Source organism: Cotesia glomerata, linkage group LG1 (genome assembly GCF_020080835.1).
Source record: "Cotesia glomerata isolate CgM1 linkage group LG1, MPM_Cglom_v2.3, whole genome shotgun sequence".
NCBI lineage: Eukaryota > Metazoa > Arthropoda > Insecta > Hymenoptera > Braconidae > Cotesia > Cotesia glomerata.
In genome coordinates this window covers 2,838,439-2,859,708 of record NC_058158.1, presented here as the reverse complement: position 1 = coordinate 2,859,708, position 21,270 = coordinate 2,838,439, and the positions used below count along the sequence as shown (strand labels likewise).

The window sequence follows — 21,270 nt, the reverse complement described above, 5'->3', positions numbered from 1 at the left end:
ACACATATTTCCTACTTTCTCACTTCATAATATCTATCATTACATCGTAAATAATTAATTAACCCGTTATATTGAATTATTTAAAATCTGTGAGCTCGTATTTAATAAACTATATAATTAATGCAAAGATTTCTACCGGCTTTCAGCAAGATAGCATTAAATGACGCAGTAACTTATAATTGGAAATTAACAAACGAAGCTACGAATAATAAATTAAATAAAGTTAAATAAATTTATAAACTTTTAATTAAAATAGAATGATAATTAAATATCGAAAGCAGTTACTGCATAATAATTCTTTATACTATTGAACAACTCGCTTATAATTTGTTTGAAAAATAAAAATAATATGATGAATCAAGAAGGAAAGCGAAGTGTGGCAGAGTCTCAAGTGCAACCCACGTGGTGGTGCCGCAATAAATAAACCCGCGAAACTTACTGTCTCGTTGTCGTTGATATACTCTACTTCAATGACACAATACAAGTGTATATTACATGTATTTATGCGTTGTATATGAATATAAGTACAAGCTGCGAAAATCCGCGAGTTGCAGAATAAGTAAGAGTAACAAAGAAAGCGATCGGGTTTTGCGCACATTTGAAAGCTTGGCGAAAGCTACTACTCGAGTAGCGTAAATGTTATTCGCATGCGCGACTTGCCGCTTTTATAATATACATGTATACTTGGAGTTGTTGTCTCTCTCGTGATTGCGGTAACCGGCTCGTCGGTCTGTTTTCCACAGTATGCGGTAGCTCCCTATCGTGTCTAAAAGCTCTCTTGTACGTTGCTCTCACTTGACCGCCGACAATCAAGGTGGTAGCTTTAAACCGCCCCGTATTCAAAAACAACACGATAATAATATTAATTTTATTATTAAATATATTTATCGTGTTCGAGTTCACTGAGCTTTTGCCCCTGCCACCATCCGAGGAATGCCACTGAGGTGACTGACTACTCAGTGTTGTTTACTTTTTTTAATGACCACGAGCTCCAGGATTGTCAGTAAATTGTGTTATGCCGAAATTTTGATTATCCTTTTTTTTTAGTGATCAAGCGAAACAGTGCTGTGCTGTTTTATTAATATCTGTATAACTTGTTGTGTTTATTGTAAAATCTTTTAACGATGGGAGCAAGAGAAGAAATAAAATAATATTGTGATCATAATCTTCATTAGTATTATTATTATTATTTATTATTATTTTTAATACTTGATACTATAATTTAATAACGTGTAGGTGCAGAAACTTTAATTATTTAAAAGCCCAACTCTATTCGAAATTATTAAATAGCATGTGTTCTGATAATTGCTCCGCGAGAATTAATTACATGGATAGTACAACCATCGAATGTAACTTTATTACAAATTTATAGAGTTATAAAGTAATTACTCGGCCTTTATGAACTTAAATGCTTGTTGATGTGTTTGTAAATAAGTTTTTTTTCCTGTGAGCATTAAACAAACTTTTGCCGGTAAACTTTTACATGTGGTTGGTTAATTTAGTGATACACTTCAACTCCCTGTACCGAGACTTACCGAGCTTTTAATTATGCACTTGTTTTTGGTTATTTTATGTGTTTATGGTGGAACACTTGAATTTCGAATGTGAAGTATTAGTGGGGATTTTAAAAGTCGAGCTTATATGGAGGATTAGTCGTTGATTTATTGATACGTATTTATTGACAGCGAGTGGACAAATGCTTTTTTAACGTTTGTATTTATATTGGAATTTTTATTTGCCGTTAAAGGGATTTTGAAAAGTTCCTTTTAGAGGATTTAACTAAAATAGTGAGTATTTGTGGGCAAATACTGGAAATAATCCGAGTTAAATTAAGAAGAAACAGAGTTACGATGGCGATTACCGAGCGCACGTGGAGACTTTGGAGCTTTAGCTCGCTTCTGAGGATTGTATTAGGTAAAAAAATTATTTTTTTCTCTTTACTTTCTTGCCTTTTCAGAGGCAAAATAAGATTTTTTTTAAACATACGCTCTCATTAGCTAGAGATTTATTAAAAGCTGTTTGATATTAAAAATTTTTAATTTGTAACTTTCATTTACATTGTTTATTTTCAAAGTTATAACTAATATATTTAATATGACTTTTTCCATTTTTATAATATTAGCTGCAATATTAGCTGTGACAATAATACCTCAATAAAAATATCTCAGCAAAAAAATTTTTGAGCAAATGAATGCAATTACTATATTAATTGCACATAATATAAATTAAATATATACAAGTGTAATAATCATGATAAAAATATTTATAAAATGTAAATGTCCCAGCATTTACGATCAGAGATATTTTTAATTGAGATAAAAAGAGAGTTCACCATTTATTTAGTAATATATATATATATATATATATATATATATATATATATATATATATATATATATATATATATATATATATATATATATATTCTGTCCTTTATTATTAGAACATTATTTGTACAGTATTAACAAGCAGATAATCGACCGTACTTGTCGGAAATATTAATTTAAAAATAATATAAATCAAACGTATTATTTATGAATCTCATAATATACTAACAATATTAATTGTCTTTTATACATATATGCAAATATTTGCATAAAAGATTTTTTGCATACAATAAATTTCACATTATGAATAACTCTCTACGGCTTTATCAACGTTCATTTATTATATTATATTCAATCAAATGCATGCGCTAAATAAATCCCGGATTCATATTATATTATTGTGACTATATTTATCAGCGTATCTGTACACAGCGATGTACAATATTTCAAGTATTACGAACGAGATAAGTAGAATTAATATCAGCAAATTAAACATCAGAATATTGACAAACAGAGTCGCGATGATAGCTTAATGAATTATTGACATTAATGAATGAATTTATTACTGTTTTAAAATAAATGACTCTCCTATATTCGAGATTGAATTTTTTCATTTAATGGTTTTTTTTTCCTTCGTATTACTTAAGACTTTTTTTTCTGTGTGATTAAGAGGCAAAGTGTGAGACAGTGAGATGTTTGAGCTCCTTGATAAATATTAGAATATGTCTTTCATCGGAAGACTCGGGAGCTCAACAGGTTAAGTACACGGTATTGTTGAACTAATTGAATTTACTTAGCTCCCTTCTGCTCTCTTAAACCACTCGCTTAACCTCAACTAGATGATGTCATTGTCGATTACATATGGATTAATACCACTAGGTACACACGAAAATTATTAACCGCTGGAATTAGGCGGAAACGAACTTGAGGCTTCGTCAATTTGTTCCGTTTAATTACTCGTGGCTTATAGAGATATCATTATCATATTTAATAATGATAATAATAATATTTACAATAATAATAATTACTAGAAACCTATAAGTTTCTATGTGACTGTCGAGAATTATTAATTATGAATGAAAAAACTCGAGCGTAATGTGCACGCCTCATAACGCTCATTCATTTTTTAAGAAAAAAATAAATGTGTTATTGATTAAAAAAAAAAAATTATAATTAAATAATTTTTTACAGAGTATTTTTTATTTTTTTTTTAAATATCAGCGCCCTCTTTTCTTGTCATATGCGCACGCATGCTAAAAAAATCTAGATTGATCAAGTAACGCCGTAGTTTTCACGTGACAAATAAGAAAAATTCGTTTGTCTTTGTACGATTGTATCGTAGTGAATTTTGATAAAAGTTCAATTTAAAAAAAAATACGTAAACTAGGCTACTGATATGAAATACGGACCCAGTTCATGGCATTTTTAAACTAATAAAAAAAGTCCGGTCTTGAAATATCAATTTGTTCGGGAGTAATCATTTGTTCGGGAGTAAATCGTTGGTACATCCAAAATAGGGTGACATCCGGACGTCCACGTAAAATTTTTTTCAAAACGTTTTTTTTTTTTTCAAAATAGCTACATGAAATGATTTTAGAAAGTAAAAGATGGTTTAATTTAAGTGTTTTCTCGGTGTACATCTGCTTATATTATTATATAAGTGTAATATGGTTCTGATAGAGGCATTTAAAGATCACAAAATTGCTTAACCTTGACGAGTCGAGTATAAAGCACAACCTCATGCGCTTCGCGCTGTGAGGCGTGCAATAAATTGAAAATTTACTACTGCAATCAAAGAAACAATTGCTGATAATTGAATGAATAAGGTGATGGAACGAACTTATAGAACTATTTAATTATTTAAAATTTTTCTAAAAATTTAACATAATAAATCGACATAACACCAAAAATAGATAAAATCGCGAAAAGACACATATTGACATTAACAGACGAGACCATCTTTTTTCTCGCTTTGCTCTCACGGAGTTCAATGGAAATATCTCTGTCGCACTCCCAACAGCAGAGCAATTGCAGTTTCGATTGGTTTCACGAAACGAATGAAATTTTTGAAAAAAACGCCTTGTGGTGAAATAGTTTCTTAAATTATCTATTATCTCTAAAAACGTTTTTTCAAAATTTCCATTCGTTTCGCTAAGCCGATTGAAACTGCAATCACTGGTCTCGGCTGTTAAGACTTTTATAATAATACCAAATTTAACAATATAAATCCATTTTATAATAAGGATATACAAGTCATAAAATTTTTCTGATTTTTCTAATTATATGGAAGATAATCATAATAATTTTTATTAATATTTTTACGTGAACTTCTTCAGTAATAATAAGTAAAACTGTATTAATGAACCCTTGTACTAAAAAATGAGTTTTTTTTTCTCGGTCCTGGATAGATAGTAACTTATTTTAGCAGCTCATCAATTGAACTGAATTTTTTTTAAATAAATAGTCGGTGCGACACAAAACACAAAAACATTGAGTGACCTTTATCATTGTCGTGGAATTTTTCTATGAACTAATTGTTACATAAACAAACTTTTAGAAACAAGTCCATTAAAAGTTCTGAACAACTCTTAACATCACAGGTATTATTATGAGTTTAACTCAAAGTCCAGAGAGAACAATTTACTTTTTACTATAAATATTAAAAATTTTTAAATATAGAGAGTGTACGGATCTCGAGTAGTTACTTAGCATGCTAGAGTACTCGGTCAAAGGATTTACACGCTGTGCTATTATGTTTATAAAGTGCTTTTGACAATAAACCCGCATCTCTTGAATTATATTAATTTACAAATTACTATATTATCATGTTATATTTCATTAGAAAAACTCACTTGTAATTAACATTCTAGAAAGGGACGTTTATTTGTTAAATTAATTTTTGTTTTAAATCTTAATGCAGCCGTCCAACTTTTCAAGCACTTGGTTAATTTATTTATATAGACTTGAATATTTATATACGATATTAAATTTTCAATTGCTTTGCTAACTTCGAATAAGTTTAATCGCTATTTTCTTAAGTAAATAAACGCTTGTCCAACTACATTTTTATTTAATTATAATCAGTGTTAAAGAGAATTTCAAGTAGAAATTTGTAAACGTTTTTTTTGTCGAAAGAAATTTTCTTGACTTATATATAGTAAGAAAATGTGCGCTTACATAAAAGAAAATTTTTTTTACAATTTTTAAGCTGAAGAACATTCAATTGATCGTGAATAAATTACTGAGCTTATAAGAATTGTCTTGACAAAAATTTATGTAAAGTTACGAAGTACATCAAAAGAATATTTTCTTCCCATGTTCATTGCGACAACATTCAAAAAATAATATAAATAAAATAAATATTTATATCAAAAGTTAATATCGTAAAAAAATTTCCTTCACCAGCCCGAATTAAAAAAATTAACTTACATGAACTTAAGTACTAGGGGAACCTGGGGCACGACGGCCCCCCTCAAAAGTTAAGGAAAATTTTTTTTTTAATTTCCCTCAAGTTACGACCTCTGTAATGTTTTTATGATATTTTGGGCCAATATGTGATATGTGGGGCATAATGGACCACTCGAAAAAAAAATTGTAACGAAAAAAAATTTTTTTTTTTTTAAATTGTGATAAATTTGTGGTAAAATGAATCAGAAAAAATTTAATTGAACTGAAAAATTTTACAAAAAATTGAGTCATACAGGGGAGAGTGGTACACGACAGTCCCTGGCATAACGGCCCCTCTCATAAATTAGGTAAAAATTTTTTTTTTCATTTTCCGTCAAGTTATGACCTTTATGATGTTTTTATGATATTTCGGGCCAATCTGTGATACGTGGGGCATAATGGATCACTCGAAAAATAATGACAAATTTAAAGAATTCATTATTTTAGGCCTTTTCAGGTCAATGAATCAGAATGAATTTAATTAAACTGAAAAATTTAATGAAAAGTTGAATTATATAGCTTATAAAAAATTGAAAACACAAATTATTTAAATTAAAATAGTAAAGTATAATTATATTATTAATTATTGATCACGGTATCCTCTGCACCAGACAGAAACCTAATCTCAAAAATATATTTGAATTCCTCCAAGGATGTCTTATTTTACGCAATTCATATTTCTAATTTTGACTTGACAAAAATATAAAAAAAAGGTCTGGGTCAAGATATTACGAATTTTAAAAGCTCAACCTTAAAACTCAACCTGTGATTTCAATCAATGTAAACTAATGTAACCAATTCATTGCTAAATAAAATCTCTGTATTTTTTCTTGTACGTGGGTTCAAAACCCCTGAGTGCAATAAAAGAAATTAATTATATTTTTAACTATTATCTATTTAAAACGAATTAACAGTTTAAAAATGAAATTTATAATAATTTTTTAAGACATTAACAAAAATTAAACTTTGAATAAAGCATGAAATATAAATGTTCGATGATTAGGAAATCACATCGAGATATTTTAATGAATATACGATTATTCGTAATGATCACAGACATATTCGTCAGAATAATCTTCGCCAATACCTGCACAAAAATCATAAGACCATTTATTACAATTTTTACATTGAATCTATGACTCTGAAGACTCTGAAAAAAATCCATAGCAATAAAGACAATGACAATCATCATTTTTATATTTTAAATGTTTTTTTTTTTTTTTTGTTTAATGAAAGTCTTTTTTTTGTTTGCTTCATGTTGATTTATTTTTTTCTGAGAATTCTCGGTGATACTCAAGACTCGTAAGAATCGTGCTTTTCCCTCGACGCTGTTTTCTGGGAGGAGAATCTCTAAATTTTGATGGTAATAGCTTTAGTAAAAAAAAATTTTTTTTTATATGATTTTTTTGAGAGGGGGCCGTCGTGTCCCAGAAAAAAAAATTTTTTTTTTCGATTTTTTGCGAAATTTAGACTGATTCGTTCGAAATAGATGGAAAATAAATAAATTTGATGGTTAAAAGCCACAAAAAGAAAAATCGGCTTACGGGGGCCGTCGTGCCCCAGGCTCCCCTATACTAAAACAATTGATGTAAGCTCATGTAAGTTCATTTTTTCGACTCGGGAGGTATCGTAAAAATTTAATATTAAACCAATGCTCTTACAAGCTAATTCAAATTCTAATAACTTTGCTAAAAAAAACGCTTCTCTTAAAATTTAAATTTAATCCTTGGAATTTTTCATATTCAATGTGATAATAAAATTCTTTGAATTAAAGAATTTTTAACGAATTAATTAAAAATAATCAAAATAAACAATTTAATAACACGAGAACAAAGTTGACAAAGAAAACATTTTTAAAAAACAAGTTGATCATATTATATTCTATTATTTCTATTTCCATCTCGCGTCGCATCTACACGCGATGTGAAATATTACTTTACCTGTTTTGTTCTATTTTTTACGTTTCTTGTATTGTTTATTTTTTTTTCTTTTTCGCTATTTTTTGTTCCTCTTTAAATGTCGCATTCATCCAGCTGTCATCGGAAGTGATTATCAACTGCGACAATACAATCGCCATTAATACTACTAAACAAGTTATATATTATATTATATTAATACAAAGAAACAAAAATTAACTTCATTCAAGAAAAATTTTGATGCTTTGAGAGAATCCGTGAAAAGAAATTCAATTTTATTACTTAAAGAATTTTTTTTTCTTGGTTTTTAAAGAAAGTTCTCGAATGAAAATTTTTCCGATATTCATCTAAGAGTGATAATTTATTCATTTAAGTAGAATGTTTTTTTTTTTTTTTTTAATTAAGGGATGGAAGTATTTTAAAACAAAACTGAAATTTTGAAAAAAAATCTTTACGAACCAAGATATTTTTTTTTGTCTAGGTAACTTAGTTTTATAACACAAATTTAGTGAAAAGTTTGATTTTGTTTGAAAATAATTAGTTAGAAATGTTAAAAGACTTAATCAAAGTTTAAAGCAACAGTTTACGCCCGAAATCTTTGGAACATATTCAAAGTAATTATAGACTTGCGCAACAAGTACAGATGTTTTAATAAAACGAAATTAATAACTTACCGGAGCTTTATCGTAAGCTCAAATTTACAGACACAATGGACTACTTAACTCACTAATTGCCGTGACCGGTTAACTTTCGAAGCTTTAGTTTAGCGCCTGGAAATATGCGATGGTGTGAATACTAGTGTAGTGAAAAGCACTGACTAGGATAAAATAAAAAGCTTTAAGTTTAAAAACCACAGACCGGTCTCGAGGGTATTAAAGTAATTTAAGAGATCATGCTCTTCTGTAACGAGAGTGAGAAAAATGAAAGCCTGAAAAAGAGGGCAAAAAAAGCTTGTTCCCATAGGTGGTTGGAAAATAAAAAATATAAATAAATGAATAAAGTAACGAAACGAAATTAAACTGGCAGAAAGGATTAAATTATTAAATTCTGTGTTTTATTCTTTTAACTACTACCAAATGAACAAAATATCAAAAAAGAACATAAAGTAATGAAAACATTTTTTTCTTTAGAATTAATGTTTTACAAGATTAATTAAAATGAAAACCGCGTAGTGTAAAAGAGAGGTTAATTATAGAGATTTCTCAGCGTTAAAAAAAATGCTTTTTATTTATTACTTTTATTTTACGGAACTTAAGTACGTAAGCGCATTAAATCGAGCCCGTATTAAATGGTGTCTCGTAAAGACGGTATGAACTCAAGCCCCGAAATTCACGTTATCTATGAATTAATTATTCGAGATTTCAATCAATAATTTGTGTAAATGTAAGTTAATAATCTGCTCCTATCATAAATTGCTCGAGTAAATTATTCATAGCGCGTAGTGCGTCATAAATCGTTCTCGATTCCAGTAATTCTATCAGCTTCAATCAGGGGGGAAAATATGTACTACGATAAAGTACTCAAAGATTAACGCCATTGTTTGCCATACTAATTCATGAATATGTACGATAGTTTATCTGAAAGGATGTCCGATGTAAGTTGAGATTTACAATACAATTGTTTTGGGTTAATTTTTCATCTTGGATTTTCGAACTTCCATGGAAATTTTTTAAATTATTCTTTAAAATGTCAATAGACGTCTACTAAAAACTAACTATACAAATACTACAAAAATTACTGCGAAATTTAAAATTAAAAAATTTCAACCTTCAATTTTTTTCACAAATTTTCATGCAAGCATTCGTTGCTCTAAAAAGAAGGTAATAAAAGCGTCAAAAATTTTTTGTTTGAAAATCTAGTCAATAGAGCTCCAATATGAGTTTTTATGTTGAATCAACTGGAAAAGTTTTTAAAAAGTAATCCAGAATAATTTACAAACTGAAAGCTTTCATTGAATTCCCACAGTTTTAATGTCCCAAAAAAAAATTGACCCTGAATAAAGCTCACTAGAAAATCCAGAAATTTTTTTCGGTAAAAACGAAATTTGTGAATTGGATTTAAAAAAGTAAATAAGCAATAACAGAAAAAATGTCTACCCTCTAAATGTTCTATTACGAACTCACTAATTTTTTTTGTCTCCCAATTCCAAAGTATTGGAAAATCGATTGACGAAATGTTGAACATATTAAAAAGTAGTTAAAAGTTTACAATTACTTTGTGGAAGATTAGCTTCGGTGCATCCGTGCGGTTAAATTCTCATAGTCATTGAGTGAGTCCCCAGAGAGTTGCTCAGGATCGAACGGAAAACGACGTTATAATACGCAAACTTAAAAATTCCCCTAAGGGATGTGTTTGCAGTGCCAGCATGACGATAAGCCTGCGGCATACAAACTCCCAAAGACCATTGGAATAAGTCCAAACGGTTATTGGTCTCACAAGATTTTGCATCGATGTTCAAGTAATGTCGGTGGAAATAAAATATTAGTTGATATCAAGGGTAACACTTGGATATTATTTTTACTATCAATACTCTTTTTATAACTGTAACTGTTGAATAATTGGACGACTCTAGGTTGAATTATAAATTAGAATCATTTTGTGCTACGAAATGCTGTTAAAATTTCATATATTTACAATTCGTTCTAGGTTATATCGAACACATTTATTTTCTGATATTTGGATGCAAATAATTTGTTTATTTATGGTTATCGCTTCGATGGATTAAGCTCGGATGCATTGTTTATTATTTCTTTTTTAGAACGCGGTAAAATATAGAAACATTTTTAGAATTCATCAACAATTTATAATTTTGCATTTTTTATGAAAATGTGTGGGTTAATTAACATATCGTATCAAAATTGGTACAGTAATTAGTGGCTTAAATTTAATGTTAAATAATCTTTTTAGGAATCAAAGAAATTATTTTTATTTTATAACAAGACCTCAAACTTAATTCTCTTGTAATGAGATGATTCAGCGATTATATGCTCTCTATTAGAGATTTTTAACACTACTTTTGGGCGAAAAATTATATAAGGATTTTGAGGTATTTTTTAACTGTAAATTTCTTAAAAATCCAATGACAACAGATAATTGAACATCTTCTTTTTAAATACTCACAAGGAATTCGATAAATTCGTTGGCAATTTTTTTCCAGAGACGCATTACTGAAATTATAAATAAATTATCAAGAAATAAAATAGTGTAATTTGGTATCAAGAAATTTACATCATTATTTTTGTTTGCTAATATTTTAAATCGGAATCAGGGTCCATTTTTTCGATTAGTATCGAGAATTTTGATACTAAACTAACTTCACTTTAGTCATCAATTTTATATTAATAGAATACGTAGCTAAAAAATATGTACGTTTAGATATAAGGCCAAATCAGAAACTTTTTTTCACTACATGATCAACCTTTTAGCTTACACATATATATTCGAAAAAATTAATCAATATAGAACTGATAAAAAAAAAAAAATAAATTTTCGTCATAGAATTTGTCGAAAAGAAAATTATTAACTCCACATATTTCAAAAACATACCACTGCCAAATAGGATCCTACATTATGAAAATAACATTTTTACTGCACTGCAGGAAATTAATTTTAATAATGTACACGAATACTTTATACCAAGTCGGGCAATCTAATTACATTAAATGCATAATTCTATAGAAGCCTGACAGCGGTTTATGCTGTTTCAAAGTACCGTTATTAGAGTAATTAAAATTAAACAGTAACTATCGGCCATAAAAGGAGAGTTACTTTACAGCTTTTAATCATTAGGATTACGCGGTTGTCTCTGTAAGTTTTGGGGGTACATCTGAAATCGAAATAGTTGCGCAGTTGGATCGTTTCCGTTTCCGAAATGCGAGTTTACTTCCTTGTAAGACAAGCACTATACTAGGGGAATTAAGAAGATGTGAACATTTCAGAGAGAAGGAGAAACAGGAAGAGAGAGGAGGTTAGTGAAAGAGGAAGAGAAATTGGCGGCATGCCCGAATAATTCGTAGATGCGAACTTTCAACGAGATTAATGAACGCGGCATCGATTGGTGTGATTGCTCTTTCTACCATCCAGGTTCCATGTTCCGAGAGTTGATTTTCATCTGAAATTGTTAACTCCTTCAACAATTGATTAGCTATATTTACTTAGTGCTGAAGTAACAATCTTATTGTTTGACTTGTTGAGCAATATCTCGATAAAAATAATAAATTACTTTCTGAGAAATAAGTTCATCATCAAATCCAACTTCTAATTGGAAACTCCTCCTCTTACTAGTTGTCTTCAATTGTAGCGAGAAAAGTTGTTTATATTTTGATGTTTATTAGTTAATTAATTAAAAATTATCTTTATAAATTAATTAGCCGGTAATTTGGATCAAAATTTGGCGCATTAATATCTTCATATTTTAAATAAATCCTAATGGGTTTTGCTTAGCCACATGCATTGCTAAAAAGCATCCAACCGCGGTAATTTGCTAGCATTTAATCCATAAACCACTTGTTCATTATTAACGAGTTTTAAATGAATAAAAAGCACACAGCGAAGAAATTAAATGACTTTCATCAATTAAGACCGCTGTTAATGAAATTTTAAGAGCTTATTGATTAGTGGATTTTAATGATTTTTAATCAAACCGTTTTATCAGGTCAATTCTCATTTAATCAATAAATTAAGAAAAGAACAAGTAAAGCGATTTAATCCGATCCGATTATCTTTAATATAAGTGATTGGTTAAATCAAAAGATGAAAGCAAATTGATCATTCTTTTTTAATTGGAAATCGTTTGAGTCTGCATTTATTCTTAAGTACTCAAGAAATCAAGGAGAAATCGTATTCATGACGAGCTTAGAAAAAAGTTATAATAAAAATATGATAGAAGTAAGTTTGCTAAAACTTAAATTCAGGAAAAGTTGAGTTGGCATCAAACTCAGCACGATTTCAATGCACCGTTTCTTGACAATGACTTTTTCTATGCCCGATATCCGTGTAATACTCAGAGTATGCATGTATGTGTGTGTGCATGTGTGTATGTACTCGTCGAGTTGGAAAAGAAATCCACGAAAATCCGTAAAATGGTATTTCAAGCCGTCCCAAATGCAACTCTACTTCACTTGTCCCTGCATTTGTCGACATCGCGGAATGTCAAGTGTCGACTTTTCCGACCCTCTTGAATTCCAGATAATGTTTACTCCCCACAAGGATGAAGATATTATACCACACTCATTTTTTTTTCTTTTAGTTCTATTCTCTGCTAGGTACTTCAATAATAACAATTTTTTCACAATTTTATATCCATACATTCGTATGATGATCTATATAATTAAGAGAATAAGAAAAATTTTATCTTCAACGTTTTCATATGATAAAATGGGGTTGTTCAGTTAAATTCAATATCATTGAAGAGGGTTTGACTAAATTTTTGCCTTTTCAAAGTTTTATATGGTTTTCAGCGATAGTTAATTTATTATGATAAGTTTTCTGAGTTACTCTAAATAGATTCAAATTTGACGCTGGATAAAATTTGTTTATTTATCTATTTTGTCTTGTTCATTTGAATGTAGATATAAGTTAAATTTTAATTATTAATTAATTTTAAATATTGATCCAGTGAGAGCAATATAATTTTTTTAATTTATTTCAAAAGTATCCAAATTATGTATATGATGATCAAAAATGTGGAAAAATCATTAAATCAAAGTTTTTTTTATTCTTAATTTGTAATTTTTAACATATAAAAATAGTGAGATATTAATTGTAGATTTTTATTAATTATTATTCAATTATTTCCACTCACAAATACTCTTCAATGTTTATTATAATTTCTGCACTCCAGTTTAATCTGTGGTAGTGAATTAAATGAATATTTAAATTTAATAAAATTTTGCAATTAAATGGATTAATTTAATTTGATGAATTAGTACAGGCTGATGGATTCGAAATGTCAGGGAGATATTTGTCAGTCCAATAAATTAAATTACTGAAATTTGTATGCATATATGAACGATGTGCAGTGCACAGTGTACAATGTAGAACGAGTGAGTATTAGTGGTAATATCGTAACTACGTGGTTATATATTGTAAACTTGAATAATATTTCTGTAGTATTGCACAGATATGCAGCAGTTTAGCATTTTGACAACTGACCGTTATGCCTTTGAATCACGAGGTTGCATGTCGCTCGGACATTAATTTCACTGAATGTATAACACACTCCGATGCCTGCACATGTTATTAAAAGTGTGAAATCAATAATAATTGTACAGTAGATTAATCTATCTTATTGTTAGCATTTAAATAAATGTTAAATATATTAATATGAGATATATAATTCATTTGAGTATTTTGTTTAATGACCGAGTGTACCGAACATTACAATCATAATTATGATTAAATAAAAACGGTGTATTAAACAATTAAACTCCAGGTGGAAAATAAAGTAAAATCGGCGATGTGGAGTGGAGTTGTTGCTGTTATACTGCTAGGGAAAAAACCCAGAGGAAATACTTGACACTCGAGAGAAAACTCAAGAGAGTGAGAACAAAAAAGTAAAAAAGTTTCTTATAAAATATAAAATAGGGAATACGGATGAAGATGGGAAACAATGTGTGCTTTTTGTTAATGTTAATATTACACGAGGAGATGTATTTTTAGTAGGCGGGCGACAGGAGTATAAACGTATAGAAGAACTGACAACGTGTTGCTGGATTGAGACACAAAAGGAAGACAAATGTAGAGAAGGCAAAACGACATTGTCGGAGAGCCGAGAAACCGCTTTTATCACGTTTTCCACTATTCGAGAATTTACTCTTGTCACACGTGCGCCAAATTGAAGCAATTAAACTGAAAAAGAAAGAGTTAAATAAAGAATTTAACGAAGATAAAAACGTACTAATGGAACTAGTGAAGTTAAAATGTGTCAAATTGTTAAATTCGTTTTGTTAAATCTTTTTCCCTAATAAATACTCAACCTCAAAGTTCCATCGGAAGCGACTGCGGAAAATTCATCAGTAGTATATGTTGGTTATTTTTTTTATATAAATAATTTTGCTAATTGTTCCAACCTTCGTGTGTCTGTCTATTCTTTTACCGGTGCTTCAACTGTCCGAGTTATTAACTTTTAATTATCGGTTAAATTTATTTATCAATTTTCCGAAAAAATTGATCACCCTGAAAACGACTGATGGTCGAACAGGGAAACTATTTTATTTTAATAATTAAACTGTCGCTCAGCTTATACTTTTCAAATAAAATTCATTGCTGCAATTGTAGCTTGATTTTTTTACTCTACATAGATTTTTATTTTTTTAACATTTAATTATAAATAGTATTTTTTTAACTTCAATTTTCTTTTGAAAAATGAATTGTAATCTATTTCAAATTTTCTCAACTTATTTTATTTGAAATTAAAATCATATAATATATCCTTAGACAGAATATCATTAGTAGACTTGCAATCGGAATATTCGGGTTCGAGTCTTAGTTAGGATCCAAAATTAATCCAAAGTAGTCTCAAATTTTTAACTTCCCGTTAAGAAAATTGAAAATTTTCAAAAATCGGGAAGTTATTGTTTTCACCCCGTTTTTCGAAAATCGAGTTTTCATCAGATCTCGACGTTTTGAAGTCCTAGAAAGCTTTCCTGACTATTTCCGCGGTGATCTCACCGTGCCTGTATGTGTGTGTGTGTGTGTGTGTGTGTATGTATGTAAATCTCTCATAACTTTTGAACGGATCATCTGATTCGATCAAAATAAGCGGCGTTCTGAAGAGTTTCTCTACCCCTAGAATTCTGATACTAATTTACAGAATTTGAGTCGATCAATTTCGAAAAATCTCAAAAATAAAATTTTCAAAAATTCGTTTTATTGAAATATCTTTTAAACGGCTAAACCGATCAATTCCAAAAACTAATCAGCTTTTAACCTCAAAAAACCACGTCGATTCCCACCAGCCCGGTCAAAATTGGTTGATTTGTTCGTGAGATATCGTTGTCGAAAAAAATTGAAAAAAATGTTTTTTTCAGAATTTCTATGAAATTTTTGGTCTGACCAGTTTATGCTGGAAGATTTTTCAAAGAACTTAAAAAACTGCGTTGAATGCCGTAAACCGCGAGAAAATCGGTTAATTCATTCAAAAGTTATTGCGGTTTGAAAATTCAAAAAATAGTGTTCTATAAAACTTCCATTAGCCTTTTGAGCTCGAAGAGCTCAAAAGCACAGAACGGCGATTTATTTGAGCTCGGAGAGCTTAGAAATACACAAAAATTATATTTTTGAACTCGAAGAGCTTAAAAAATAAGTGAATTGTTAAGCACACACACACACATACATACAGATGTACGGACATCATCGTAAAAATAGTCAGAAAAGCTTCTTAAGGCTTCAAAACGTCGAGATCTATTGAAACCTCGATTTTTGCAAAACGGGGTGAAAACAATAACTTCCCGATTTTTCGAAAATCTTTGATTTTCTTAGCGGGAAGTTAAAAAATTTTTTTTTCAAATTGAATATTTTTAAAACTTATGACTCATAAAACTATAAAAGTTGCAAAAATAAATAATTTATAACGCTAGATCGATTTTTACGAATTTCTAGAAGAAAAAATTTAATGTCAAAAATGGTTAGAGCTTGAAATCTAAATAATCACCATAATTCCAGTCATCAATCTAAACATTAAAATAAAAGATCTAATATACAAAGTTTGAGCTAGAGCTCGTAAAAGGAGAGTTATTTTTCAGTGGTTTCTTTTATTAAAATAATAAAAAATCTAAATAACTAAAAAAAAACTATAGCAGAGAATGAATTCAGTTATAAGAATAGAGTACTATGAGTTATGACCCCTATTTAACGTTAACGATGACGATGAGTATCGTAAAGTTTATTTCTTAGGTATTGTAAGAGATAAAAGCTTCCTGGTGCGTGAGTGCACTAAAATCGGTTAACCCGCAATGAAACTGGATTACAAGTCATGCCACGTATTTCACATTGAAATCGACACCTCGAGTTAGCTCATGCATCTACCGCGGCAACCCATGAAATGAAAATAATTTTACTTACCGGTACGGGTTAATTTTGTTTTTTGTTTCGACTTTGCGTTATTTTTTTACGAACAGTCAGCAGATTACAATGTCAATTGAAACTTTTAATGAGTCAAGTTACATTTCCGTGTTCTTCACAATAAATTTAATATAGAATGGAATAAATTATAAAAGGAGACTTGCACAGTTGTCAACTTCTGAAAGTTGAATGGAAAACGAAAATAAATATGTAGTAACTGGGTGAGTAGCTGAGCTTTTCAAAATGTTGAATAGTTAATATTTTAAAGTATCAACAACTGCATATACTTTTAAGAAATATATATAAATATACGAAGCCATAAGTAGTATATCCCTTTTAGACTTTTACCTATGTAGGTCAGAATTTATGTGAAATTCGCCACCGTACTGCTGTGCTGGTAAATATCCACGTTGAAACCGCACGCCATTATGTGTTCCGTGTTCTCCAGCTCAAGCTTCCTGGTTAATGCATTTTAGACGGCTGCTTCTATGTATACCCGCGCTTCTACGAATTTATGAACTTTCTTCGGCCTCTTTTGCACTCTCCGTTTTACTTTATGTTCATATACATATTGTGTTCATATACATATAATACATTGTTGCGAACCGGCTTAGAGCTTTTCAAAGCGCGAAATTTTAAGGTAATATTCTTAAACATTTTTGTTCTTTGTTAATTTTCGAAGAAGTTAGTTTTTTAAATTTCGACTCAGTAAAGTTCTTTTTTAAGTTTTGATAATAGTTAAATTTTTTTTTTTAATTCAAAACACTTGGAGTTGTTAAGAATATAATTTTTTACATATAAGCTCTGAGATACTTTTTTGTAAATTCAGCAAGAAAAAAAATTTTATTAAGGATAGAATGGTTTTTTTTTATTTTAAATATTTTTAATTAATATTAATCTGGTATTTATCTGAACAACTTATTTTTTTGTCATTATTTGATAATAATGTTAGCGCAGAAATCAAATTAAAATTAATTGAATCGATTCAGAAAAAAAAAAGTCAAATTAAAAACTTTAAACGATTTAATGTAAAAAACCTTAATATTAATTCCTTACTAAACAAAGAATTGAATGACTTTGCATCAGAAGAGTCGATGATTATTTTTAAAAGGGTGGAACTCCCAACTGATTTTTTAAATTTACATCTTGATCAGTGGATATCTGACAAAAGTTACAATACGTGCCTCAAAATTTTAAAAAATTTACACGTTGTTAATGATACTGCGGAACGGGCGGTCCAATTGATGGAAGCCTACAATAAAAGCTTAACTGCTGATGAAGAGCAGGAACAGTACTTATTGCAAGTTGTAGCTATGTACAGGAAAAAATTTCCAAATGCTAACAAGCAAACGTTAATATTACCATTTTTAGATAAATGAAAAAATGAAATTTTTTGTAATTATAACGATTAATTAATAATAATTTGACTTTGATTATTATATTGAAACGAGTCAATACTTTAATTAAAAATTTTAATGCTCAAAAATGTACAATAAAATTAAATTATTCATGCAAGAGTAATAAATTGAAAATTAAATGGAATTTAATGTGTATTTTTTTTTAATGTTACCGTTTAACGGGCTATAACTTCGAAAATAGTGGTTCTACAGTCTTCGTCCAAATAGATATTTTTGTAGAGAATTTAATTTCCTACAAAAGCCATTAGAAGGTTTTTCGAAAAAAAATTTTTTTAATAACGAAAAGTCCACTTGAAACAAAAAAAAAATTTTTCCTGTGTTATTTAAATGGGAAATCGAATTTTTTGATGAGCTAAACCGCTATTGGACTTAAAACCTTTAGCTCAGCGGCATAATTTTTTATTTTCTATAAACTACCAGATTTTCTGGTATAGCAGTAAAAAAAAAAATATCGCCTAAAAATGACATACCCTAACATACATACATACAGACATAGTGACACCCTCACGGGGATAGTCACGGAAGCTTCCTGTGACCCTCAATCGTCGAGATCTGATGAAAATTCGATTTTTGTAAAACGGGGTGAAAACCAATAACTTCCGGATTTTTGAAAATCTGAGATTTTCTTAGCCTGAAGTTAAAAAAGAATCATACAATAATTCTTTCATAAAAAATACTCAGCAATCTATCTTAATTAAATTTACATATTTTTTAGTTACTTTAATTAATTTGCAGAAAGTTAACTGAAATTAAATTAAACTCTACAGCAATAAAGTTCTTGTGCACGGTCAACGAATTTTTATTCATTTAATTATTGCGCTGCAATATAAACAATTCGAGTTTTTCATTGGTTAGAAAAAAATTAATTAAATTTTTAACAGTAAATATTTATTTTGTATGAGCGAAATAATTAATTTGTTAAAAACATAATGTGAGTTAAATAATTACAGGGATTTCTACTCATAAAAAATAAATAGATATCATATGGAAGCGTACTAGTATAATCAGGATATTGCGAAAAGCACGATGCTGATACTGTGAGATTGTGACAGTTATTGTAACATTTTACTCTAAAAACTGCATAAGCTCTTGCCAATTTACGAGATAATGTTTTCCTTCGAAAAAGGACGCTCTCGCTTAGCTGGTATTTGTGCAGTTGGGAAAAAGAGGTCAATGTTTAGCGTTAAAGTAGCTACTGACTTTTTGCTAATTTTTGTCATTCTTTGCACAGAGTAAACAGGACAATTGTAAATACGGCATGTGTGACAAACAAAGGTTGTATTTATTTACGGAAATTAAGTTTATGATCAGCTGTAAAGTGTGGAATCCCAACACGGGTTGGAGGTTTAAAAGCAAATTAAATTTACGTCTACTGGACAACGGATCCATATGTGGTAAAATAAAACCTAAATTAATCATTGCTATTAAAAATATTTTCCACATGGAAATAAATATTCGAAATTTTTTTTCCTCCCAAATTTCGTGTTTATTGAATTATCGACGTACATCAAATATATGAAGTGATATTAATTATTTATTCCGATCTAAGATATAAATTTATATTATCTCTTATTAATTTTCTAAATTTTTTTTTTTTAATTTGTACGTAATTTTTAAAAGTTTAAGATAAAAAAAAATTTAGATGTTTTTTTCTATTTATTATCAAAGTGTAAAACATCAAAACTTTTTTTGATAGCAAGAAAAAGGCAAGTAATTTTTAATGATTAGAAATTTAACTACTTATGGCCTTGTTGAATTTATTGAATCAAATTTTGGTACTAACTTATTTCAACGAATAACTTCTACATTTGATGAAGCGATAATTTTGATTTGCATAGTTCAGATCTTTAATCGTTATTAGTTATTAGTTACATAAAAACTATAATCTCGCACGACCCTGATCATAAAACTGATTCGAATGTATTTTCGAGGAATTATTGTACAAGTTCTCTAGTTAAATTCTGCTGTTATGAACCTATTTGTCCATAATAGCGAGTATAAATTATACAAACTCAAGCCGACAACTAATAATTGTTGACTTGTAGGTAACTATACATAAAAACCATTCAAAGCAGGAGAAAATTTTTAAATTAAATTTAATATTGTATTTTATGTTAGAATTTATTCACAAATTTAAGAACTCACGATTGCCCAATAACTTGCAGACTTACTGTACAGTTAAATTAATAGCGTCGTGCGTGAATTCTCTCGAAAGCTAGTAGCGTAGTAAACAAAGTTGTTTTAGATTTAACGCTGAAGATAATGTAGAATGTGAAACAACCGCGACATTTTAAAAAAATAGAGGGGATTTTTTTGGTGAATTTACTCGTAAAACTGGTAATTACATTTCGTTGTTTGTTATGATTTATGACTGATGTAACGTTGGGAAAAATGTGAAAGGATTGAACCAGAGTTTTACTTTAAAATTTATACAAATATTTCCATGTATATATTGTGAATTTGATGCACAAATCAGAACATAAAAAATAATTGGACCAATAGTGATAAAAAATGCAATTTAAAAAAAAATATGATTTGAGTTTCAGAGAAATTGGCGTGCAGTAACACATTTTAATATTAAAGGACGTTGAATTAGAACATTTGTACATTTAGGTGTTTCATTTCTAATAATGCCTACATGCAATTTATGAATATAAATATAGCTTTGTGTCAAACACAATGTGATATCGTTTATGTGCCAACGTCAATCTCGTATTGCTTCGGTGAATTTATCGAGAACAACGCATAACGTAAATTGTGAACAATACAAACGATAGAGACCCGTAGCTAAACCAGAAATATTCTATCGCTCCAGATGTCACATGAATCGCCGATGAAATTACGACTCGAAGCATAGCATACCAGTCCGATGTATGGAATAATAGTTAAGTATTGTAGAACCGAACCAGCAAAGCTGTAATGAGAAACAGACTTTAAATCACTGTTTTTGGATCAGACTTTCAGTTCAAAATTATCTTTATCGGCGCTTGGCTATTCTTTGCTCTACGCTGAGTTAAATTCGTACCGAATATCATATCACATGCATCATTTTAGATATCTAGGTACATTACATCTAAGTTTAGTTAATATGCTTTTATA

General features: G+C 29.3%; 1 protein-coding gene across 1 annotated transcript in view; it reads left to right on the top strand.

The window, feature by feature from the left end:
* The first annotated feature begins 1,243 nt into the window (after positions 1-1,243).
* LOC123261488 (hemicentin-1) overlaps positions 1,244-21,270 on the top strand; it is a 228,505-nt gene continuing 208,478 nt past the window's right edge. Inside the window, exon 1 of the mRNA XM_044723098.1 lies at positions 1,244-1,914. Within this exon, the coding sequence (XP_044579033.1) occupies positions 1,851-1,914 (64 nt within the window). The 5' untranslated portion in view covers positions 1,244-1,850. The remainder of the gene's footprint in view (positions 1,915-21,270) is intronic.